This window comes from Ranitomeya variabilis, chromosome 2, assembly GCF_051348905.1.
Source record: "Ranitomeya variabilis isolate aRanVar5 chromosome 2, aRanVar5.hap1, whole genome shotgun sequence".
In the NCBI taxonomy this organism is placed as follows: Eukaryota; Metazoa; Chordata; class Amphibia; order Anura; family Dendrobatidae; genus Ranitomeya; species Ranitomeya variabilis.
This window is the reverse complement of record NC_135233.1, coordinates 350,868,158-350,895,194: the sequence shown is the minus strand read 5'-3', so window position 1 is coordinate 350,895,194 and position 27,037 is coordinate 350,868,158. Positions and strand designations below refer to the sequence as shown.

The 27,037-nt window shown below is 45.3% G+C and overlaps 1 protein-coding gene across 2 annotated transcripts in view; it reads right to left on the bottom strand.

Annotated features, from left to right (window-relative positions):
- Positions 1 to 10,176: 10,176 nt before the first annotated feature.
- Positions 10,177 to 27,037, bottom strand: part of LOC143805848 (estrogen-related receptor gamma-like) — a 29,960-nt gene continuing 13,099 nt past the window's right edge. The window contains exons 3-7 of one of the 2 annotated variants that reach the window (XM_077285566.1): positions 21,532 to 21,648; positions 20,211 to 20,330; positions 19,968 to 20,129; positions 17,478 to 17,747; positions 10,177 to 11,422 (exon numbers count right to left, since the gene is read on the bottom strand). In XM_077285566.1, coding sequence (XP_077141681.1) covers positions 11,178 to 11,422; positions 17,478 to 17,747; positions 19,968 to 20,129; positions 20,211 to 20,330; positions 21,532 to 21,648 — 914 coding nt within the window. In that variant the 3' untranslated portion in view covers positions 10,177 to 11,177. Of the gene's footprint in view, positions 11,423 to 17,477; positions 17,748 to 19,967; positions 20,331 to 21,531; positions 21,649 to 27,037 lie in introns of both variants that reach the window. The other variant, XM_077285565.1, reaches the window with a different exon arrangement.

The window sequence follows — 27,037 nt, the reverse complement described above, 5'->3', positions numbered from 1 at the left end:
CAGCATTTCTTGGCCAGTTGGCAGTCTGCAGCACATGGTTGATTTCATGCTGCAGTGCCTGAGAAACGACCGCCGCATCGCCCACATTCTCAACACGGCTGATTATAGGGTGTACACCCTCCTAGATCCTCGCTACCGGGACAACTTACAAAGCCACATAACACCGTTGAACCGGGAGCGTAAAATGCGGGAGTACCAAGACACACTGATGAATTCCATCATCTTCTCCAGTCCAACTGAGAGCAGTGCTGCTAGTGCTTTACAAAGCAGCTCAGTGCGTTGAGGCAGTGGAGGAAGCTCTGTACAAAGAGGGAGCAGAAGCAGTGCCTCAGCACAAGGCAAGACCAGTATGGCCCAACTGTGGCACAGTTTTGTGTGCCCGCCACAAATGTCTACACCATCACAGACGGCTCCAGTCAGCAGGAGGCAACGTTTCCGTCAGATGGTGACAGACTACATGTCTTGCCCTCTCAGAGTACTCCCAGACGGCTCTTCCCCCTTCAAGTTTTGGGTCTCTAATAGTGTTGAGCATTCCGATACCGCAAGTATCGGGTATCGGCCGATACTTGCTGGTATCGGAATTCCGATACCGAGATCCGATACTTTTGTTGTATCGGGAATCGGTATCGGGATTAATATCAATGTGTAAAAGAAAGAATTAAAATAAAAAATAGGGATATACTCACCTCTCCGGCGGCCCCTGGACTTTACCACCGTAACCGGGAGCCGTTGTACCTAAGAATGCGCGCTTGAAGGGCCTTAGATGAGGTCACTGCGCTCTGATTGGTCCGTAGCGGTCGCGTGACCGCTACGCGACCAATCACAAAGCAGTGACGTCACCTAAGGTCTTTCAAGCGCTTGAAATACCTTAGAAGACGTCACTGCTTTGTGATTGGTCGCGTCGGAGGGTGAGTATATCCCTATTTTTTATTTTAATTCTTTCTTTTACACATTGATATGGATCCCAGGGCCTGAAGGAGAGTTTCCTCTCCTTCAGACCCTGGGAACCATACAGGATACCGTCCGATACTTGGTGTCCCATTGACTTGTATTGGTATCGGGTATCGGTATCGGATTAGATCCGATACTTTGCCGGTATCGGCCGATACTTTCCGATACCGATACTTTCAAGTATCGGACGGTATCGCTCAACACTAGTCTCTAAGCTGGATACATGGCCAGAGCTTAGCCAGTATGCATTGGAGGTGCTGGCTTGCCCTGCTGCTAGTGTATTATCGGAACGCGTCTTTATTGCCGCAGGTGGTGTACTAACAGACTGTCGCATGCGACTATCCTCCGATAACGTTGACCGGCTTACTTTTCTGAAAATGAACAAGGCCTGGATCTCGCAGGAATTTGCCAGTCCTCTTCCAGATTAAATAATTAGTTGGCTACAGTATCCAGGTCTCCTGTTGTGTTCATGTTTCTACCACCTGAACTGCAATCCCTGGGCTCCAACACCGCCAGTTGCTGCTCAGAAGTGCCATCTGCACAGTCAACACATGACCCAGTGTTCTTGGGTTTCAGTAACGTAAGCTGATCCCCAGCTGTGTATCCGGCAATGTGTCCTGCTACCTCCACGCTGACACTACAACAGAAATTTAAGGGAACCTGTCCCCCCCAGGTGTTTGTTACTGAAAGAGCCACCTTGTGCAGCAGTAATGCTGCAGAAGGAAAAGGTGGCTCTTTTAGTTATGCTGCTTGCACCCGCTGAACTTAACACTTATAAAATGTGTCCCCTCATACCGTTAAACCGTCCCGCAGGTGGGACTTTCCTTCGTAATGAGACGCAACACAGCTGTCATTCCAACCCCCTTGGCGCCGTGTGCCGCCTCCTCAGCGTTGTTTGAATCTGTCCCGTAGCCAGCGCTGTTATGTTAAACCTTGGCCATGCGCAGTTACGGATGCCCGTCTTCTGACATCATTTGTTGTCAGTCCGACTGCGCCTGTGAGGCCGCGCTGCCCGATATCCTGCCTCGCAGTGTCTTCTGATTTATTCACACTGCGGGGCTGGGATTCATGGCCTTGCGCAGTGCATATCTTCACCTCAGGCTCTCACTCATCTCCCTCCTCCTTCTTCAAACTGTGTGCCGTCAGCTGATCCGTAATCGAATGCCACGGCCGTGACGACGCACAGTCTGAAGAAGCCGGAAGGAGATGAGTGAGAGGCGAAGATATGCACTGCGCACGGCCATTAATCCCAGACCCGCAGTGGGATTAAATCAGAAGACACTGCAAGGCGGGATCTCGGGCAGCGCGGCCGCACAGGCGCAGTCAGCCTGACACAAAATTATGTCAGAAGACAGGCAACGCTAACTGCGCATGACCAAGGTTTAACATAACAGCGCAGGCTCCGGGACAGTTTCAAGTAATGCTGAGGAGGCGGCGCACGGTGCCAAGGGTGTAGGAATGACGGCTGTGTTGCGTCTCATTACAAAGGAAAATCCCACCTCCGGGACGGTTTCACGGTATCAGGGGACACATTTTATAAGTGTTTAGTTCTGCGTTTGCAAGGAGCATAAATAAAAGAGCCAACTTTTCTTTGTGCGGCATTACTGCTGCACAAGGTGGCTCTTTCAGTTCCAAACGCCGGGGGGGGTTTAAAGGTTCCCTTTCAACTGCCTCCAAGTAGGTCTCGGCCTACACTCTGCTCCTCCTGCTGTCCCTGGGCTCCAATACCGCCAGTTGCTGCCCAGAAGTGCTGTCTGCACAGTCAACAGTTGCTCCTCTGTTATTGGGTTTCAGTATCGTCAGCTGATCCCCAGCTGTGTGACCGGCAATGTGTTCTGCGACCGCCACGCAGACACTACAACAGATATTAAACTGCCTCGAGTGCAGGCCTCGGCCTACACACTGCTCCTCCTGCTGTCCCTGGGCTCCAATACTCCCAGTTGCTGCCCAGAAGTGCCATTTGCACAGTCAACACTTGCTGCCGTGTTATTGGGTTTCAGTAATGTCAGCTTATCCCCAGCTGTGTATCCGGCAATGTGTCCTGCGACCGCCACGTTGACACTACAACAGATATTAAACTGCCTCGAGTGCAGGCCTCGGCCTACACTCTGCTCCTCCTGCTGTCCCTGGGCTCCAATACCGCCAGTTGCTGCCCAGAAATGCTGTCTGCACAGTCAACAGTTGCTCCTCTGTTATTGGGGTTCAGTAACGTCAGCTAATCCCCTTCTGTGTGTGCGGCAATCACTCAAGTCTGCTCCTCCTGCTGTCCCTGGGCTCCAATACCGCCATTTGCTGCCCGCCAAGTACTGTCTGCCAGAGAAAAACACAAGCTCCAGTGTTAGTGGGGTTCAGTAACACCAGCTGCTCCCCTGCTGTGTGTGCGGCAATTGCTCCTGCTCCCTCCAAACTCACACAACTTCAGAAATTAAACTTGCTCCAATTAGGCTTCGGCCTACACTCTTTTTTTCTGTAATCCCTGGGCTTCAACACCGCCAGTTGCTGCCCGGAAGTGCTGTCTGCACAGAGAAAAACACAAGCTCCAGTGTTAGTGGGGTTCAGTAACGCCAGCTGCTCCCCTGCTGTGTGTGCGGCAATTGCTCCTGCTCCCTCCAAACTCACACAACTTCAGAAATTAAACTTGCTCTAATTAGGCTTCGGCCTACACTTTTTTTTCTGTAATCCCTGGGCTTCAACACCGCCAGTTGCTGCCTGGAAGTGCTGTCTGCACAGAGAAAAACACAAGCTCCAGTGTTAGTGGGGTTCAGTAACGCCAGCTGCTCCCCTGCTGTGTGTGCGGCAATTGCTCTTGCTCCCTCCAAACTCACACAACTTCAGAAATTAAACTTGCTCCAATTAGGCTTCGGCCTACACTCTTTTTTTTCTGTAATCCCTGGGCTTCAACACCGCCAGTTGCTGCCCGGAAGTGCTGTCTGCACAGAGAAAATCACAAGCTCCAGTGTTAGTGGGGTTCAGTAACGCCAGCTGCTCCCCTGCTGTGTGTGTGGCAATCACTCAAGTCTGCTCCTCCTGCTGTCCCTGGGCTCCAACACCACCAGTTGCTGCCCGGAAGTGCCGTTTGCACAGTCAACACTTGCTGCCGTGTTATTGGGTTTCAGTAACGTCAGCTGATCCCCAGCTGTGTGTCCGGCAATGTGTCCGGCAATGTATCCTGCGACCTCCACGCTGACACAACAACAGAAATTAAAGGGAACCTGTCCCCCCCCCAGGCATTTGTAACTAGAAGAGCCAACTTGTGCAGCACTAATGCTGCATTTGGACAAGGTGGCTATTTTCGTTTTTCTCCTTGCACACGCTAAAGTTAACACTTATAAAATGTGTCCCCTCGTACCTTCAAACTGTCCCGGAGGTGGGACTTTCCTTCTTAATGAGACGCAGCACAGCCGTCATTCCTACCCCCTTGGCGCCGTTCGCCGCCTCCTCAGCGTTGTTTGAATCAGTCTGCGCTGTTATGTTCAACCTTGGGCATGCGCAGTTAGCGCTGCCCGTCTTCTGACATCATTTGGTGTCAGGCTGGCTGCGCCTGTGCGGCCGCCCTGCCCGAGATCACGCCCCGCAGTGTCTTATTTATTCACACTGCGGGGCTGGGATTCATGGGCATGCCCAGTGCATATCTTCGCCTCTCACTCATCTCCTTCCGCCTTCTTTAGACTGTGCGGCGTCACGGCCGTGGCATGTGATTAGGGATCAGCTAACGCCGCACACTCTGAAGAAGGCGGAAGGAGATTAGTTAGAGAGGCTAAGATATGCACTGCGCAAGGCCATGAATCCCAGCCCGGAGTGTGAATAAATTAGAAGACACTGCGGGGCCTGATCTCGGGCAGTGCGCCCGCACAGGCGCAGTCAGGCTGACATCAAATGATGTCAGAAGACGGGCAGCGCTAACTGCGCATGGCCAAGGGATAACATAACAGTGCAGACTCCGGTACACAAACAAACAACGCTCAGAAGGCTGCGCCAGGGCCGGCGTTAGGGCCAGGCAGACTAGGCAGCTGCCTGGGGCCCCCACTCCCTTGGGGGCCCCCAGCATCTACAGCAGAAGCTTCACTGATAATAGCATTATCAGTGAAGCTTCCGAGTAGAGACTGGTTAAGGACCTGTAGTGACATCACGATCAGGTGACCTGCCATGTGACCGTGATGTCACCACAGGCCATGTACTCTGGAAATGTTTGTAGCAGTAAAATAGGAGCCTGCAGTGAAGCACAGGAGCAGCGGCCACTGAACCTCCCCCATCAGAGTGATAGAAGTGCTCATTGGCCAGTGCCCTGTCCTCCTGCACGGAGCCTCTGAGGGGAAGGGAGAGAGACCCAGCACCAGTAACAACCTGAGCCGGCAGATAAGTAAAGAGCACCGTCCCACTGTGTGTGCTGCTCCTGGTGACGATGGCTCCTGTCCTGCTGTCAGCAACTCCTGCTCTTGTCGGCAGTCCCAGCAGAGGAGAGGGCAGAAAGGTGTCTGCTGGGAGCAGGAGGAGCTGCATCTGATAGTGTGCATCATCTCATTCCCTCCAGCATAAAGCTGTGTGTGTGTGTGTGTGTGTGTGTGTGTGTGTGTGTGTGTGTGTGTGTGTGTGTGTGTGTGTGTGTGTGTGTGGTGTGTATAGCGTGTGTCATGTGTAGTGTGTGCTTATGTGAATCACATGTATCAAATGAGCATTTGTTGTGCTGCATGTGTGTGCCATGTATGTGTGTGTGTATAAGTGTGTCTTTGCTTGCCGTGTGTGTGTATATATATATATATATATATATATATATATATATATATATATATGTGTGTATGTATGTGTGTATAAATGCGTGCCATGTATGTGTATAAATGCGTGCCATGTATATATGTGTGTGTATAAGTACGTGCCATGTGTGTGTTTATGTGTGTGTAATATATATATATATATGCGCTATGTATGTGTGTATGTATAAGAATGCTATGTATGTGTCTGTGTATAAGTGCATGCCATATATATGTGTGTGTATATAAGTGTGTGCCGTGTATGTGTGTATACGTGCGTGCCATGTACATGTATGAATGTGTGTATAAGCATGTGTCATGTGCGTGTGTGTTTAATTGTGTGTGTGTATATATATATAATTTTTTGCATTATTCTATATAAACATACAATGATAGTGTGTGTGTTCCATGCACATTTTAAAATAATGGTTGAACAGACTAGAGTGTGTATATATATATATATATATAGATAGAGACACACACACACACACACACACACACACACAGCCCTGCTGCTTATAGCATGATACTATATGGGGACAGATTGATCTACTAGTGTTCTGTCCCCATCATTCGATTCGTCCTCAGACGATGTAAAGAGGCCGAGAAACAAGAGCCAAACGACTTCAATGTTGTCAATCGCACGCATCGAACGGTCTGAACTCAACGCATGTAAATGCAACCAAAATGTTTGAGCGTCATGGTGCAATATGTATGTGAGCATTGGGGGCCTCATTTTAAACTTTTGCCTAGGGCCCCACTTTGTCTAAAACCGGCCCTGGGCTGCGCCCGGCGCTAAGGGGGTATGAATGACAGCTGTGCTGCGTCTCATTAAGAAGCAAAGTCCCGCCTCCGGGACGGTTTCACGATATGAGGGGCCTAATTTTCTAAGTGTTTCGTTCAGCGTGTGCAAGGAGCATAATTAAGAGAGCCACCTTTTCCTTGTGCAGCATTACTGCTGCACAAGGTGGCTCTTCTAGTTGCTAATGCCTGGGGGGTTAAAGGTTTCCTTTCAACTTGCTCCAATTAGGCCTCAGCCTACACTCTGCTTCTCCTTTATTCCCTGGGCTCCAACACCGCCAGTTGCTGCTCAGAAGTGTCTTTGGCACGGGTACTCCCTCCTGCCCAGCCCGGTTCCAGCACGCCAGCTGTTTCCGGGTAGTGTCAAGGTCAGTTTGCCTCCGATACATTGTCCTGTCGTGTTGCGGTCGGGTTAGCCGACTCTATGGTGCCTGCAGTTTAGGTGCTTCCTATGTGGACTGCGGGAACTGGCAATCAAGGCTGGTTCTGTAGTGCCAATAGGACAAGCTCCCCCTGTAGGACTGTGGATTTTCTGTAACTACGGCTGGCTCGCGGCCTAGCAACTTTTGTTTTAACTGTGGACCTTTTGCTGCCTATCTGAGTTCCAGCACCATTACCTGGTTCTTAGGAAGACAATCTTGAATAGGTCCCCCTGGTTCCAGTACCGTCAGCTGGTTCAGGGCAGAGCCTCTGGCTTAGGTGCCTCCTTCTGGGTATCCGAGTTCCACCAACATCAGGTGGTCCTTGGTAGTGCTTTCTGGCACGGGTACCTCCTGCTTAGTAACCGGGTTCCAGTAACGTCAGCTAGTCCTCGGTAGTTCCATTGGCTCTTGTACCTTCGGGTAGCCATCCAGGTTCCAGTACCGTCAGCTGGTTCTCGGCCTTTCCTCAGCCTTCTTGTACCTTCTGCTACATTTCCAAGTTCAAGACCCTAAAGACGACGACCCTGAAGACCACCCCTAAGACGACGACCCCAGAGACGACGACCCTGGAGACGACGACCTTGAAGACCACCCCGAAGACGACGACCCCGGAGACGACGACCCTGAAGACCGAGAAGCAGAAGAACAAGAAGCTGCAGAACAAAGAGCAGAAGAACATTAAGCATAAGACTAAAAATCAGAGCAAAAGATATTATCTAAATTATAAGCAGAAGACGACTAAGCAGTGTATGGGGGTGAGTCTGGTCCTCCTCGTGGTGCCCCTGGAAAAAGCCTGCTGCTGCAGGCCAAACTGAACGCGGACAAATCCTGTTGTAACTCAATTGTGACAGGCAGAACGGAAGGTGTAATCTTCAAACTTTTATAGATAACAACGACAGGAATGCCTGTCACAAATAAGAATATGATGAAGAAGTAGAATATGAAGAAGAATAATAGTTTAATAAAAATAATATGAAGAATGTAACAAAAAAGAATAATAGGAAGAAGGTGAAGAAGAAGATGAATAAGGTGAAGAAGAAGTTGATGTAAAAGATGCTGCTGCTGAGGATGATGAAGAAGAAAGTGTCGGACAATTAAAAAAGAAGGTGAAGAGCATGGAATTAGTGAAACATCAATATCTCACAAAATATAAAAAATCTTAACATAGTCAATATTTTTGTAACTCCGTACGTCTTAAAAAAAAAAAAAAAAATTCCTGCTATTCCATTTGATTGGGCTAAACCTCTATGCCTTTAATGTCTCCTCCACGTCCCCCAATACATCCTACATTATTCTTAGTTGTTTTCCTTCATGTAGAATTAATCTACAAGGAAAGAAAGGGTTTATTTTAATTCCGATATTTTGGTCCCATTGACTTGCATTGGTATTGGGTATCGGTATCGGCGATATCCGATATTTTTTGAATATCGGCCGATCCAATCCGATACCGATACTTTTCAATATCGGAAGGTATCGCTCAACACTAGTTATCAGGCAGATTTTGTAAGAAAACCATTGACAGTAGCCCATGTGCGCATTTACAATAGAGGAAGCAGAGATGGCATTTTTGCAATGATTAGTGGTCCAATTCCCTGATGTTGGCATTCCAATGACATTTTGTATTGGGCACCAGTGGAATACTAAAGCTGCCAAAACACTACTAGATCAATGTTGGACAAACTTGATGATTTCAGCATTGTGTTTATAGGGTTTTTCCATCTTCCCCCTACCCCACCCATGGGGAAGGGTCATTTATGCCATATTACTTCCCTCTCCCTATTGAGTACACATGCATGTGTGTGGGGGTTGGAATAAATGGCTGTCAGCTTGCTGCTTTTGGACGTGTATGGAAAGCTTTAGGCCTTGTTGACATGCTGTGTTTTTCTTGTGGGAAAACCACAGTGTTTTACAGTATCATAAAAATGAATGAGATTTCTGAAATCTCATGCACATGCTGTTTTATTGTGCCAGCACTGTGGATTGTGTGCGCCGGTTTCATATATCCATGTTTTACGGTCCCAGTGCTGACTGGCCGTGTGTCTCCTGACCCGGACTCAACAGACTAATGAATGTCTATGAGGTTGTTGAATTCAGCTCAGGAGACCCATGGTTAAGTGTGAACTTGGCCAATGGAACAAGAATGTGTGAAACCCGACTTTAGACTGACGGTGAGTTTTAACATGTTGGCCCTGTCCTATTTCTTACCAATTGTTCACATATTTTTGCTGCCAGTGAGCGAGGCGATGACAACTGCACAAATAGCAAACATTTTAGTTCAATAAACCTTGAGGAAAAAAAAATCTCTGCTTCAATTTGGGCACCATTATTTCTATTTTACACATTTTTCTGTACAGAATGATACAATAAATAAATTTGGGTCGTTTTTGTTTTTTACCTAATGGGGCTAAGCACTTATCGGCAGGTAGTTGCTAACTACCTGCCCTGCGACTATCTCTCCCATCTTTCTGCTGATGGTTCTCTTGCTTCCTGTGACATCACGTCGACAGAGCAATTCCTTCTCTTCCGCTCTACTCTGTTGACGGGCTGTCACTGCTGCCATCAAGCTGATTAACAGTCAGCTCCTCGCAGTTAGGCCAGTCTCACACGTCCAGATAATTCCGGTACCGGAGAAAACGGTACCGCAGTTATCCGTGTCCGTGTGCTCACGTGGCACACGTGCGGCAGCCGTGTGCTGACCATGTGCCGCCTGAGGACCACACGGACCGTGCAGGAGAGACAGTGCTACAGTAAGCGCTGTCCCCAGCGTGTGGTGCTGAAGGCGGCATTCATCACTTCTGCCCTGCTCGGCTGAAAGCAACGCTTGCAGGAGAGAAGGGATGAAAGATCAAGTTTTTTTTTGTTAAAAATAAAGTTTGGGGTCACCTCCCGTGTCCCACCCCTCCCCACCCCCCACGCGCCCGCCCTCTAGCAGAGAACTACTCATCCAACTCCCGCGATGCCTTCTCTCAGCGCCGGCAGCTTGTCATTACCTCCATAGGGGTGGAGCCGCATATTCATCACTGTAATGAGCGGTACCACGTGACCGCTCACACAGAACAAGCTGCCGACGCTGAGAGGAGGCATCGCGGGAGCTGGGTGAGTATTGCTCTGCTAGTGGGCGGGGGGTGGGGAGAGGTGGGACGCGGGAGGTGACCCCAAACTTTATTTTTAAGAAAAAAAAAACTTGATCTTTCATCCCTTCTCTCCTGCTTTAATGCTTTAAGCCGAGTAGGACAGAAGGGATGAATGCCAGCTTCAGCACCACACACAGGGGACCGCGCTTAACTGTAGCGCTGTTTCTCCTGCGGCGGTACGTGCACACAGAGGAGAGTGCACACTGTTCTCCGTGTGCACGTGTGCAGGACGCTTTGCGGACCGTGCTGAAGGAGAAAAACGGACACGTCCCCGTGTTTTGCACATGGACACACGGTCCGTGAAAACACGCAGGCATCTGCATAGACCCATTAATTTGAATGGGTCTACGTGTGTCAGTGTCTGCGATACGTGAGAAAACTGTCACTACACGTACCGGAGCCACTGACGTGTGAAACCGGCCTTAGGCAGCAGGGAATCGGCTGTCAATCAGCATGACATGGACAATGACTCGCTGTTTACAGAACACAGCGGAGGAGAAGGAAATGCTCTGCCGACATGACATCACAGGAAGCAGGAGAAGCGGCTGTGTCTGCTCTGAGTCGGGAGAGATCATCACAGGGCAGAACAAGCAACTACCTACCAATAAGTGCTTAGCCACATAGAGAAAATATAAAAAAGTCCCAGATAACCCCTTTAAATATATTCTAAAAACTGCATTATTGGACACATACAATGGACATTACAAGGGATGAAGACCTAACTAGACACAATGCACATTTTTGTACAGTTGATTATTCTGGTGGCAGTGCCCAAAACCCATTGTTCATGAGAACATTGAAACCTGATAGTGCTAAAATATGTATACTACACATCATATTTTTATACAGATGCAAAGAAATAAGCGTACAGTACGATCTTCAGTCCCTCTAGAAGTTTTTATCCAGACTTGTTCCTTACAGAGTTGCTATGCCCCAGATGGGTATCCTGAAAACAGCAATGATCTCTGGTCAGTATATCATCCAATATGTCTTCCAGGCCTTGAAAATCTCTGACCATAGTCAGTCCAAGTAAATGTTTGCAGATATTGATACTTTTGTGAAGCTGCTATGTGGTGTCCACATATGAAGGGTTCATGTTCTATTGTTGGAAGTCTGAACAATCACATCTTGGCATCCAGCATTTCCAAGAAAAGTTTGTGCATGGGGATCCTCCCTTCCAACCGGATCTGGCAGAAAGTGCGGACAGCTTCATTTGCCGTCTGACGGAGTAGTGGTAAAGTCATGAGAAGTTTGCCAGACCGGTGGGGATCCTCAGAGTGTTGTTCCCTCTCGTAATCCTGTAGGGCCTCGTGAAGACGATCTTGAAGGTGAAGAACAGACTCCACGTTCTCGATACTACTAGAATCTGAAGAAGAAACAAGGATTGGTCAAATGTCAACCCCGAAGAAGAAGAATCACAGATCGCGCTATCAGTAAAAGGGTGTCCAACTCTTCCTGGAGTCCAGGAGGTCTTTCCTATTTCCTGAAGGCTTATGGACTCTCCGGGAGAGTTGGCAAGCATGGGTTAGTCAATGACTCAAAAGAAAGCCCCTTTTAGGTATATGTACAGAGAATGGGGTTCTTACATCTTTTATGTTGGATTCACACGTCTCATGCAGTATATTCCTAGTAAGCAGCCCCTTTTAGGTATATGTACAGAGAAGGGGGTTCTTACATCTTTTGTGTTGGATTCTCACGTCTCATGCAGTATATTCCTTGTAAGCTGTTATTTCAGGCCTTGAGACCTGTGGTTGACCAGGTATTGTGGTCTGACTATGGACCTCATATTCCAGAAGTATGAATCAAGGCATAGGTCAGTTTCACATGTCCGACATTTACAGTCCAAGTATGGACCACTATTTCTAGATCAGCTGAGGGTCTCCTGATACAAACCCAAGATTCATAAGCATATATGAGTCTATTGTATCAGGAGTCCCAGGAAAAAAAGGACAACACACAGATGTGACACACGGATGTGAATGTAGCCTTAGGCAGAGTGAAAAGCCACTGTGTTTCACATGGTTTCTCTCATTTTTGGAAATGCTAACAAGCAACAAGGTAGAAGTGGTCAACCCCCTACTTCACTGGGATTTTCACAACCGGCACCATAGAAATCAATTTATCGCCAGAGCACCTTTCTTTGAGACACACAAAAGAGGGCCAAACATACCAGTTTTTGGTCTACAAGGAGAACATAAGAAAAGTGATTTATAGTTATATTATAGAAGTATTAGAAACTGCCAAACACCAACCTTATGACTTTTTCTTACGAGACATCGGCGTCGTTGGTTAAATGATGTTTACATTGACCCATCCCCCACATTTCATTTCCTATTACTTTTCCATTATTATTTACTTAATCTTTTACATCTACTTTTCTTGTAATAAGTAGGAGGGGATGGCTGATGTAAAGAGCAGCCTATTAGGAATTCACTGATCAATATGGCTGATGGATTATTTCATTATGAGATGATCAGTCTTGTGGTTGTACATGCAGTAATCACTCCTGCGGTAAGACACAATTACAGCAGAAAGGCAGATGGCCACAAACCGCTCCCCAATTTTTTCAATATACCTCATTTTTGTTTTTACCCTTTACAAACATTACACATGATACGTTTAAACCTGATAAGACATTGCTAATACGGACAATGTACATGATTACATAAACTACCCCAGTGACTAGGATTGGTCCAGTGCTGCAGAAATTTGGGGTGCAAGACACATTTTTAGGTGATGTTATCATATCATCTATGAAACGTCAATATATAATGCATAGAGAAGATAGGTCACCACCACTCAATAGTTCCAGGCACTGCCCAAATAAATGTGCAATGCTTCATTTACCCTGTGGGGGCACTGCAGGGAAATGTCACACCTACTACATGAAAGATTATAACTGATTGCAGATGATCCCAGTATCAGAACGTCTGGTGATAATTGGGTAGTGTCAAATTAGATAGGTACAGGCTTTATTGGCAAGGGGAATAGTAACATCCCGTTTTTAATGAATACATGCATTTCCAGGAGCAATAACAGAGGAATGGCACAATAAAAAAATAAACTAGCATTTCTATTTTATGGGGAATGCAAGTATTTACTAAAACAGATGCATCGGGTGAGTTACTTCCCTGAGCCCCAATTTAAAGTTTCCAGTAACTAAAGCCCAATTTTTCCTATAGAATTTTTGGAGCTTTCTGAGCTTTAAGGTCAATTCTTCATACTTCCAAGATATGTTTGTTATAAATTAATGGACTTTTTTTTATTTTCTTTTATTTATTTTTACATATAGATATTGAAAACTTGTGATTTTTCTGCAATTATAATTGCAACTCCTTATTGGCTATGGTTTTGCTGGAGATTGCTGTGTAAAACGTTTGGCTATCTCCAGCAAAACCATAGCCAATAAGTGGAGCTAAGGTGCGCATGCTCATCCGCTGGGCCCCTATTCATCGCGCAAACGTGGCTGTATAGAGCTCATGTCTCAATGCAGCGGAGGTTAACCATGCGCACTTCTGCTCCATTTACTGTCTGTGGCACTGCCAGAGGTAACCAAGGTTCTGTACCACAATCATCTCTGGTAGACTGATAAAAAATAAATGAATGGAGCGGAGGTGCGCATGGTTAATCTCAACTGCATTGAGACATGGGCTTTACCTTGCCCCGTTCGCGTGATCAATAGGGATCCCAGTGTTTGAGCAAGCTCACCTTTGCTCCACTTATTGGCTATGGTTTTGCTGGAGATAACCAAGTCCTTTACACAGCTTCTCCATCAGACAAATAGAGAACAAATAGAGCTAAGGTGTGTATGCTTAACCTCTGCAACTCTCGATTATTGGGATCACTGATGAAGGGAAAGGTTTTCCTGTAAAGCGTAGGATTTTGACTTAGTCCACACACTTTTCCGTTGCAGTGTCCTCACTTTTACCAGGACTCGAGATTTATGCAGTGTCCCAAATGCGCCAATAGTTATTACATTTTTAAAGATCTTAAGAACAAGTGAAAAGTGTTAAGGAGGACAAACACTCCACATAAATTGTTAGTAAAAACGGAGCAATATACAATCCAACTCAAACATGGGGTCCATTGTGTCAGGTAAGGGTCAATGTAATGGGGCACTTAGGCGCCGGTGAGCAGGGCATCTATACATCGGACCGCCTGACAGAATCTATTCCATATCCAGCTCAGATCATTACAGCTATAAACTGAAATCCAAAGTTACAGAAAGAGTCCGTGGCCAAATAAAGCAACTGACACAAATCTAAATTAAGCAAATCCATTTACTGCATGGATCGCTCCAGGCTTCAAAGCATTTGCTTACTCCGCGAGTAGCGAGCCCCCCACCTTTCCTGCCCTCTTTTGTTCTGATCCATCCTACACACAAAACACCTCAGGACATTATTGATTGGTCATGCCAGACTCCAAGAGGCGGCCATCGATAACGCAGCGCTTGTCTATTTGTAAGAGCCTGTGACAACTGTCAGTGGGATCATCTCGTGGCTTGGGTCTCGCAGATCAGGGACGGATTTTATGGAAATAGTAGGAAAAGTCTCAGAATGAATGAGGAGGCCATAGTAGCAGTTAGATAACCTGATGAACCAACCATGGCTGATGATGAAACATCTATTTGTTTTGCACCATTTTTTAATGTTGTAGGGAATCACAGCCCAGACCAGTTATAAAGAGCTGCACCAGAGGAAATATACACTGTGTGGACATGCCTCCTGAGTTCCCCGGCAAGGTCAGCTCAGCTGGATAACAATCTTACCATCAGGTGGTCTGTCTCAGAAACTGGGTTTCTCCCATGTTGACAATCCTTTTAAACAATGAGCAGTGCCACCAAACACTCAAGCTATAGTGGACCGAGGAGAAGTGGCCACTCTGTTGTGGCCAGTGTTGGGCATATAAGTCCATAAAGTAGCCACTGTCTAGATTAGTGTTCCCCAAGATCGGTCCTCAAGAGCCACCAACGGGTCATGTTTTCAGGATTTCCTTAGTAATGCCCAGGTGAGAACTCCATAATCTAGACAGGCAACAATTCCATCACCTGGGCCATACTAAGGAAATCCTAAAAACATGACCTATTGGTGGCTCTTGAGGATTTGAGTTGGGGAACACTGGTCTAGATAGATGCCATCTCATCTGTCCACCATTGAACCCGTTGCTGAAAAAAAGCCATAAGGAGGCAATAAGGACTAATCTGGTTAATTATGGCTTTTCTCAATTCCTGAACCTTCCAATCATCTAAACGGCCTCCTGACAATCCCACCTTCTACCCCAACAGTAGATGTTAGGGGAAAAAAAGATTGGCTTAATGTATTTCAGCAGCCATATGATCGTGCATGCATATGGAGGTGTTGGAAGAGATGTAACATGTATGTCCAAGCTGGGGTAGTATACCTTTGCAAGAATGTGTTTAATTTTGCTTTTATAGAGATGAAAGGACTCCACAGAAAAAAAATGAAGAAAATGGGGTTCACTTCTAGACCTGGTTATCAGCACCATAGTCCTCATCACCTTAGAATGGAGGAATAGGTGATTGTTCATGATCTTAGAGAATTGCTCACTCCCTTGTTTTTGTGGGATCTATGGGGAGGAGGTCCCTTCAGGTGTTCTCATCAAAGATTAAAATGATGGAGGCAGCAAATATAGAGTGGGAACATCCTCTGTATCGTAGCCCCATATCAGGCCACATGGCCAACTTCTATGGTGACATGTTCTGATGGAAGCCGAACGAGTGTCCTGTATGGGTGCTGTTTTCTCTGGAAAGGAGATGCTTTGCCACATCTTATTGTTAAAAATACCGAAATTTCCAAGTACACACTGCACATTTATGCCAAGTGTTATTGGTAGAGATTTTTCATAGGTTGCGCCCATATGGTCTTCGCAGCCTGTTTAGATACACAAGGGTTTGGGTACAATGTGGCCTGTCACTGACAGTGGCGGATTATAATGAGGTCAATCTGGGTGGTAGCCCAGGGCTCAGTGGTGTGGGGGGCCCTGGACTACCACTCAGATTGACTTCGTCCGCCATCAGGGCATTACCGCTCTAACTGGCATTGCGTATGGGGCCTGGTGAGCTGAGGGGACCACATCGGGCCCCGTCTCATCTGCTCACCAGGCCCCTACCGGCACGGTGGCAGTTTAATGCTATTGACGTGCGGGTGCGGGCCCACGCCCGCATGTCAATAGTTAGCAGCCGCCAGCCAATCAGAGGCAGCGCGCATGTCGCCGGCAAGTGCGCGATTCAGCTGCGTGGAGGGAGCTTCGCCGCAGGAGCGTGGCCAGGTAAGAAGAACTCGTTTTTTTTTGTTTTTTTTTATTGAGAGCGGCGATCCGGGGGGCCCAGGGCAGAATGTTGGACACACTGGGGTCAGGGTCTGAATGTTGGACACACTGGGGGCAGAATGCTGGACACACTGGGGGCAGAATGCTGGACACACTGGGGTCAGAATGCTGGACACACTGGGGTCAGAATGCTGGACACACTGGGGTCAGAACGCTGGACACACTGGGGTCAGAACGCTGGACACACTGGGGGCAGAACGCTGGATACACTGGGGGCAGAATGCTGGACACACTGGGGTCAGAATGCTGGACACACTGGGGTCAGAATGCTGGACACACTGGGGTCAGAATGCTGGACACACTGGGGTCAGAATGCTGGACACACTGGGGTCAGAACGCTGGATACACTGGGGGCAGAACGCTGGACACACTGGGGGCAGAATGCTGGAGACACTGGGACAGAATGCTGGAGACACTGGGGGCAGGACTGTAGACAGATGGGGCAGGATTGGAGACAGATGGGCCAGGATTGGAGACAGATGGGGCAGGATTGCAGACATGGGGGTATGATTGGAGACATAGGGGGCAGAATGGAGATACGGGCATGATTGGAGACACAGGGCAGAATGGAGATACGGGGCATGATTGGAGACACGGGGCAGGATGAAAGACATGGGGGCATGATTGGAGACACTGGGGGCAGGATTGGAGACAGATGGAGCAGGGTTGAAGACAGATCGAGCAGGATCATGGGGCAGGATGGGTACGATGGAGACAGATGGGGCAGGATGGGGAGATCATATGGGGCAGAATGGATACTCATGAGGGCAGGATGGGAGAACATATGGCTGAAGCCAGGAATGAGATACACGGGGCCAGGATGGGGGATATTATTACCATAGGGGCTGAAAGTTCCGCACTAAAATGAATATTTCTGGTATGATTTTTATAGGGGCCAAATTCCTTTTTTAAATGTTTAAGTAGCTGAATTTGCAATTTTAAGGGGTGACAGACTCCCTTTGGCTCTGACAGTGTAACACTGCTTCCAAGTGAGTCCTTTGCTTACATTTTCCTAAGCAACCCCTTCATCGTCATGACGCATATATCAGCGCAGACAGATGGGTGATGAATACCTGAGTTAGCGAGAGCCATGGCCTTCAGGGTGACAAATTCTTCCTTGTCCACCTTAGTTTTTCGATATTTCCTGACCAGCTGAAGCAGAACCGAATGGAGGTTTAGAAGTCCTGAACTGCGGCATTGTTCTCTGCCCAACAAGAAGTTCTCTGCCACTGCCAGCTCGTCGTTCATCGGTAGTGAGCGATAGACGATGCCCAGGACCAGGATTTCCATCCACGCGCTCTGCAGTAGTGCCATCTGGTCAACCAACGAGAGGACTGAGAAGCCTAAGGGGGGAGATTAGACATTGTGTTAATTGTATAGGATCAGGAAGAGGATATATTTGGGTAAGGTCAATATTGGCAAAGATAAGACGCCACTTCATGTATCTAGGAGCCTCATTGTACCCTCTCCCCATTGAAATCACAGGCACGCTCGGCAGAACATGTATGTATGTGCGAGAGGGTTTTGGGAGTAATAGCAGTCGGCCAAAGGAGAGTTTGGCTGACAACTATCGAAGGTGTACGGGAGACAATGCAGTAGGAGAAGTCACATGCAGAGCCATAGCTTGCAAGGACTCAACTGATCGCTGGTGGTCTATCCAGTAGGAGTTCCACCAATCCTGAGAAAGGAACTCTGAAATTACCAAGTTAAAGGAGCAAGCGGTGACCGTACATTCATGCCGACACTCTATTAACTGTATATAGGGAAATGGCCGAATACAGCATTTGGCTAGCTCCAGCAGTCCCCTAGACAATGAAAGGCTTTCAGAGACCTGTTCTCAAAGTGGGACAGCTTGTATATATTTGTGGATCCAAATATAAAATCTGAATCCGTGCCCTCTATTTGTCACGTGCCAGTTATGATGCAGCTATCTATTCTTCTATGGCCTTTGTAGTGACCGTTACCTCTGCAACCCCTTTTGACATTGTCCTGGTCATAGCCGATTCCACCTTCTCCAGTAACCTTCACTGTGATCTGGGTGTGTTTTGTGCTGAATATCAGCAGGAACCTCCTGCCCTGTCACGCTCTCCCGTTCCTTTCAATTAGCTCCTCTTTGTGGTGTCAGCCTCCATTACCTGTCTTTTTCACACTATGGCAATACAATTGTTTCTTTATATATTGAGTGCTCTGTTTAATTGGGAAATATTGGAGATTGCTATCACCGGGGGAGGGGGCTCCGCCGTGTCACAATTGGAGAAGGGACCCAGAATACCATTAATTTGGAGATGATAATCTGCGTCCTTCTTGCAGCCACTCGATAGATGCCGGGGTTGATAGCACAGAACCAAACTTGGAGGGGAGTCAGAGGCTGCCATGAAATGGCTTGGTTATCAGATGCTTTTTAAGGCAAAGCATTGTGGATCCAGCCAGGCAAATTATCTGCATCAAATTTTACAGTTTTACTTGGAAAACTGAAATTTTCATAAAAAAAAATATGGTTTACTGCCATTATCTTTTAAAGTGAAGATCCATAATAAAGTATTACATGAGGAATTACATTATTATTAATTCCCCTTTATACATCCATTGTTATATATCCATTTCCCTGTTGGTGGATTTTGCACCAAATACATCGATTTGGGCGCACAATGAAGAATTGGAGCAAATTCAAAGATGCTTATTTTTTCCCCCTTTTGCTTTTTTTTGTGCCTTTTTAGAGTAAAATTTTCAAGATCCTTTCAATAATCTTTAAAATGTTGCACATTATTCTTCAACTTCACTAAATAACACCCAAAATGCTGCACAATAAAAAAAAACATGAATATAACAAATAAATGTAACTTAAAAAAGGCACAAGTAGCAGAATTTTTACTATAGAAAAAAGGCACAAAAGCAATGATAAATTGGTCCCTATAGTTTTCTTTAGATTTATTTGTTTGGGTAATTGTAAGAAACATCACGGATTCTATGCATTTCTTTTTACAAGCTTTTTAAGTGCATTTTTTTTTTAAATTTAGATATTTTTTACTGTTTTTAGCACATTTAACATTTTCCTATTGACTATTGGCGGCAGCGTTCTTCACAAAAAATGCTGGAAAAACACCAGAAAAAAAAATGGAGCAATAACTGCAGCATTTTTTTTAACAAAATTCATCAAAGTGATTATGTCACAATTCAATCTCTTTGACAAGTCTCAAAATGTTTGTGCAATGTGGAGTTGTGCAAGAGTTTTGCCGTTTTCACGCCAGTTTCGTCTAGCTCTGCCAAAATGGGAGGATACGGGGGCACGATGAGAGCTTGCTAATAATATGTGTTATCGGCTGTTACAGTATGGTGTCTACATTGTAGCAAGCAGTTGTGGTGATCTCAACGCCATAAGGTCCCTTACGTGACCTTTAAATGTCACCAAGGGTCTGAAAGATGCACCAGGACACCTACAATAATATATTTTCACAGTTCTGTTATTATTGGTGTCCCACAGAGGATCATGGCTGTCACACTGTGGTGATACTGGCACATTGGGCATCTTTAAATTGTCATTAATAGGTAACCTAACCCTGTACCTGGGACATGTTTGGCCCATCCGATGGTGACCAGCAGCTCGCGGTTGATGAGCTCACACAGGGTGGTCAGGATGCGCAGATCGCCATCTTGAAGGTCAAGATCAGGGCTAGCAAATATCTCCCCGGGTTCCACCAAGACCAAATGAGACACTACTTTGTTTGCTGCCAGGAGACAGGAGAATTTAGAGTAAGTATATGGTTCCTCGGTCCCATCTGATTTTATAATATTTGCCGTAAACCTACATGTCTTCTTTCCTTGGAATGGATGATGAACGGTGAGGTAAGAGCAAGGATCTAGAGTCTCCACTTCCACAGGACGTCTGTACTTCTGTCTACCACCTCGGACACGATCCAGCCTCACACCTAAAACCGGAATTTCATATATGTAATTAAAGACAGATTCATGTATCTTAGTTATATGTGTTGTGTTAAAAAAAAAAACCCAACAATTTCCCTTCAATAAAAAGTCCTTTTTTTACATTTGTTAAAATTTTGTATTCAACCACTATATCGCTGGGCTTTCAAGCTGCATATTGACGTTGAGTAGAACTCGTATGTATATGGTTTGTAAGTTGTGTGAAAATTACTGTGAAAGTGAACCCATGATATATGCTGCGGATATTCTAACCAGATTATGCAGCGTACAGCAGGAGCAAAGTGGGTGAAAATGTACGAAATCTCATCAATACAATGCATTACAAAAAAAGCTTTACATTCCCAGAGTATACATTTTCAGCACATTTTTACCCTTCACAACGCACAAAGTGAAATCTGCTGCAAATCTGCAGCATAACCACAAGTGACACAAGCAGATTTTGCAGCAGACTGGTTGCCATAACCATGTTTGCTCCTGGAAAAGCCAATTCCAATGCCTCACAATCATGACTAGCCTCTCGGGAGTTAGAAATATTACATGGGCAGTTTACAGAAATGGCTAACCACCTGAGAAAAGGGGGGAGCAATATGCAAAATGCTAATTTCACCCCACTTTGGATAATGGGGGGGTCTGTAGGGTCCTCATTTTTGCTTTGTGTACAATACAGCTTGTATGCCAAAATGAGATTTAGGACTAATATTATTACAAAGTCATCTTTAAGGGTTAGTGCATTAAAGGGCTTCTCATATAAATAATATTATCAACATTCTTACACAGAATACATAAAAATGTATGATCGCTGGGGGTCTGACAACTGGCGCCCACACCAATCACTAGAACAGGGGTTCCGATGTCTACTGTGTCAAAGGAGCAGCAGTGTGCATGTGCGACCACTGCTCCATTCACCGTCTATAGGAGCAGTGGTCGCACATGCTCAGTACTGCTCCATTCATACAGGTATCTTTTAGCCTTTCAGTCTCAGGATGGGTGAGCATGTTAGTATCCTGTCACCCAGCAATCATTTACCTCTCAACAGGATGGATGATTATATAAATTGTTTATGGGACATCTTCTTTAAATTATTTACATAATTAAAGCATTTGATTAATTATACAAGAACTAATTGGGATACCATAGAGCATTGTCAGAATGAATTATGGTCAAAAGTGTAAGTTTTCTTGCATGTACCTTCCTTCATCATCCCAACTTTCAGGCACTTGCGGAAGCGGCAGGCTTGACAAGACTTCCTCCGCCTCTTGGTAATTTCACAGTCATTCACGACAGGACAGCTATATTCAATATTACCTGTGGAAAATACAAATGCAATACAGAGGACACATAGAAAACCTCTAAATCACACGAATTAAAATGGTTATCCAAAAAAAACAATCTGCTTTGTGTTCTAGAGACATTGTCAAGTTTCGACTGAGGTCTGGTAATCAAGCTCTGCCTTCGTCACTTAGGGTGGGAGAGGGGGTGATTCGTGAAAGAAATGTATGGCATATCTGAGAGATCTCCCGTATTTGTCCGATAGGTTCTAGACCTGCATCTGTCTCCAGAGCGGTGGTCCCCCAATCCTCTATGATTGGAGGTGGAGAAAGATCTCCCATATTTGTCTGATAGGTTGCAGACCTGCACCTGTCTCCAGAACGGTGGTCCTTCAATCCTCCATGATTGGAGGTGGAGAAAGATCTCCCATATTTGTCCGATAGGTTCTAGACCTGCATCTGTCTCCAGAGCGGTGGTCCCCCAATCTTCTATGATTGGAGGTGGAGAAAGATCTCCCATATTTGTCCGATAGGTTGCAGACCTGCACCTGTCTCCAGAACGGTGGTCCCCCAATCCTCCATGATTGGAGGTGGAGAAAGATCTCCCATATTTGTCCAATAGGATCTAGACCTGCACCTGTCTCCAGAACGGTGGTCCCCCAATAAATGTGCTAGCTTGTGTTTGGAACTCCAGTAGTAAAGAATGGAAAGAAATAATGCATGTGCCGCAACCTTTCCATTCACTGTTGGTGGGACGACAGCCAGAACGGGGGGACGAATCAGGGGCTATATGGCATATCCCGTAGGTATGCTATAAATGACTCTTGTGAGAAACAAACTCTTGAAATTGGGCTAAACTTCAATACCAGACCCAAAGCATGGACAAAAGTGGTGCCATTTCTTGGATGAAGACCCAAGAAGTCAATGCATAGAGCTGGATGCCATATTATCTCAGCTGGTGGAGTAGAGTAGCCCCTATTCAGTACTTTTAAACATGGGATGTATCTTTTATGGATGTTAGTCAATTGCAATTTTTTTTTTCACAATAGATGTTCCTATGTATCTCAGTTTTTGATTTAATTTTCTTTCGGAGACTCCTGAGGCACCATGTCTGTGGGCTCACAAGATCTAGTAATGTTGAGGACAACTCCAGCACATAATGGAGTCTTGATCGCCAGTGCTAAGGAGTTATATATAACTGTCACTTATTACATCCACAGGGGGCTTTTCCGCTGCAGTATTTTTGTTTGGATTTGCTCCATTGCAAAACTGCAGTGAAAATCTGCACCATAATTTGACATCCTGACGATCTCAAATCTGCAGCGCAGGTCATTTTACTCTGCAGATTTTTTGTGCGGTTGAGATTTTGTTAATTCACATTATACTGTAGTACGCTGTAGATTTTCTGCCTGAAGACGTTCCTACAGGATGTACTGGAATCAGTAGCAAAATCTTGGTGGAAATCCTGCAAATTATGAAATTGCCGATGAGATTCACATCACAAATTGACTTTCTGTGGATTCGAAATTCACATTTTCTCAGCAGCAGAGGTGGATGAGATTTTGTGAACATGCTAATAATGAAATTTCAGCCTGGAAAATCCACTAAGTATCTGACCCTTGTGCACATACTCTGAAGAATATGCTGCAATTGGATGTATTGGTTTCAGCTTCTTCTACAAAATCCGCAGTGACAAAACAGTCATGGGTTTGAAAATGGTGCATTGCAAAGAATGAAATCTCCTACGAGATCCACATCATAAATTGACATTCTGCTTATTTTAATATTGTAACGTCGGCTCTTCTTTGCAGCATGTGGATGATTTTTTTTTGTGAATTACACAACAGATTTTCCACCTGAAAATCTGGTCAGAAACGGCACGCATATATACCTAAATAGATGTCACCAGCAAGAAGATGAATGGAGTGCGAATTACCAGTCTTACATGAAAATGAGAACGTATTGATGAATTTAAAGACTTTGGGTTACAGGATGGAGGACGCAAACGGGGGGACGCTCAAATTTGTGATAAAGCTGTCTATACGGACATCTGCAATGGTGACAGCAACAGTAAGACAGATGTAAACATGGCATAACGGCTCATCTCTCCCCTCTCTGATCTTCCCCTCTCGTTCCTTTGGGGTATTTGCAGCTTATTTAATTACAAATGAGAATAAACAGAGAGAAAGTGGAGGAGAGGCAGTGCCCGCTGTATAATGGCAGCGTGTCCCTAGGGGGGCCCCATGTTACGATGTGAGGGGATGCTCTGCCACTCAAAGCTTACACACACTAATGAATATTGACTGCTCTCTTTTGCCTGACAGATTCCTCCTCGGGTCCATGTGTGAGGATGGAGGGGAGACAAACCCTGTGGAAACTTGGCACTGCCTCCCATCAATACTTCAATTAGCCATGGTGGCCTCAATTGCAGTATGGTATTAAGGAGTTAAAGCAGAAATTATTATGAATGAGTGGACAGCGGTCTGGAAAGTGGACATATGTGTTTTCGATTTCTCTAAGAGGCCCCCTTTCCCAGAGCAGTATCACGTAAGACCTGTTATATAAGTCTATACTGAGCCATATTGCAATCAAATAAAAGTATAGAGCAGTGTTCCCCAACTCTGGTCCACAAGAGCCAACAACAGGTCATGTTGTATTCAGGATTTCCTTAGTATTGCACAGGTAATGGAAATCTTGCCTTTCCAGGTAATGCAATGATCACCTGGGTAATACTAAGGAAATCCTGAATACATGACCTGTTGGTGGCTCTGGAGGACCGGAGTTGGGGAACACTGGTATAGAGTGACATATGTGTTATCTACGTCAGGCTGCTGATGTTTTATTTCTGAGAGAGGAACGGCTGTCAAGTAATGGCAGCTCCAAGCTTACTTCTCCTAAACTTATTTCTTCCCCTAAACTTAGCTCTTCCCCTAAACTTACTTCTTCCCCTAAACTTATTTCTTCCCCTAAACTTACTTCTTCTCCAACTTACTTCTTCTCCTAAACTTATTTCTTCTCCTAAACTTATTTCTTCTCCTAAACTTACTTCTTCTCCTAAACTTATTTCTTCTCCAAAACTTACTTCTTCTCCTAAACTTATTTCTTCTCCTAAACTTACTTCTTCCCCTAAACTTACTTCTTCCCCTAAACTTACTTCTTCCCCTAAACTTACTTCTTCTCCTAAACTTATTTCTTCTCCAAAACTTACTACTTCTCCTAAACTTACTTCTTTGTTGTGAACTATACCTTTTGGCTCCCTCTTGTGGTCACTAGTGATTTTGCACTTGGATTGTCTTTTACCAGGTTGGTACTCACCTGCTTCGTTAGACCATGGGTGTTGCTATTTAAACTTCCTGGATTCTCAGTCCAGTGCCTGGCATCGTTGTAATCAGTTCACTTCTGTTTGCTCCTGTCTTCAGGTCCTGGTTCTTTGCAAGATAAGCTAAGTCCTGCTTTCGTACTTTTGATCATTTGCATTGTTCTTATTTTTTGTCCAGCTTGTACAAAATGTGATTCCTGATATCGCTGGAAGCTCTAGGGGGCTGATATTCTCACCCCACACCGTCAGTCGGTTTGGGGGTTCTTGGATATTCAGCGTGGATATTTTGCAGGGTTTTTTGCTGACCATATAAGTCTTCTTACTATATTCTGCTATTAGTCAGTGGGCCTCTCTTTGCTAAATCTAGTTCATTCTTACGTTTGTCTTTTCTTCTTACCTCACCGTTATTATTTGTTGGGGGCTTGTATTACTTTGGGGTCTTTTCTCTGGAGGCAAGAGAGGTCTTATTTTCCCTGATAGGGTTAGTTACTTCTCCGGCTGGCGCGAGACGTCTAGGATCAACGTAGGCACGTTCCCCGGCTGCTGTTAGTGTTTGCGCTAGGATCAGGTATATGGTCAGCCTAGTTACCACTTCCCTAAGAGCGAGTATTTATGTTTTGCAGACTTTGCGGTAATCTCCGAGGTCCCCTGCCATTGGGACCATAACACTTCTTGTCCTAAACTTACTACTTCTCCTAAACTTACTTCTTCTCCTAAAATTATTTCTTCCCCTAAACTTATTTCTTCCCCTAAACTTATTTCTTCCCCTAAACTTACTTCTTCTCCTAAACTTACTTCTTCTCCTAAACTTACTTCTTCTCCTAAACGTACTTCTCTTAAACTTACTTCTTCTCCTAAACTTACTTCTCCTAAACTTGCTTCTTCTCCAAAACGTACTTCTTCAAAACTTACTTCTTCTCCTAAACTTACTTCTTCTCCTAAACTTATTTCTTCCCCTAAACTTATTTCTTCCCCTAAACTTATTTCTTCCCCTAAACTTACTTCTTCTCCTAAACTTACTTCTTCTCCTAAACTTATTTCTTCTCCAAAACTTACTTCTTCTCCTAAACTTATTTCTTCTCCTAAACTTACTTCTTCTCCTAAACTTACTTCTTCTCCTAAACGTACTTCTCTTAAACTTACTTCTTCTCCTAAACTTACTTCTCCTAAACTTGCTTCTTCTCCAAAACTTACTTCTTCAAAACTTACTTCTCCTAAACTTACTTCTTCTCCTAAACTTATTTCTTCTCCAAAACTTACTTCTTCTCCTAAACTTACTTCTTCTCCTAAACTTATTTCTTCTCCTAAACTTATTTCTTCCCCTAAACTTACTTCTTCTCCTAAACTTATTTCTTCTCCTAAACTTATTTCTTCCCCTAAACTTACTTCTTCTCCTAAACTTACTTCTTCTCCTAAACTTACTTCTCCTAAACTTGCTTCTTTTCCTAAACTTACTTCTCCTAAACTTACTTATTCTCCTAAACTTACTTATTCTCCTGGAACTCCAGTATATTGCCATAAATTCAAAACTGGATCATGAAAAGTTGGAGCAAAGATGTACTTATTAGAGAGACGAGAGAGGGTCGATTCCAGGTTGGTCTTATCCCTGTTGCTTGTGGTGAGATGTACCATCCACAGGTGGTAGAAGTTTTGGGAAATGTACACAAAAATTATACTGGGGCGCCAAGTGGTTGAGAGTTGCATGATGGTGTCAAGAAGAAGCTAAAAGGGGACTAATTTTTCTCTTTGATTTGGTGGTTCTTTAATATTAACCTTACACCTATATGGAGAGCCAAATCTATGCTTGGTGAAGCCCCAACCACTTTACCTTCCACCCTACACAACTCACCCTAAAAACTATTCCCATGTGGATTCATAGAAAGCAACTTACCAACATGTGCTACCTACAGGGATTGGGGTAACTTGCGGCTCGTGGAGCTTAATGCAAAATTTCCAACAGGAGCTCCAACTTACATGGGTCTTTAGTAGTGTTGTTTTTCTTCTATGGGCCAAAGGGACATTTTGAGTCCCCTAGACTCTAGTGTACATGCAGCGCCCCAGAGTCCTGGTCGTTGCAGTACTGATGCTCCGCCACTAAGGGGAGTGA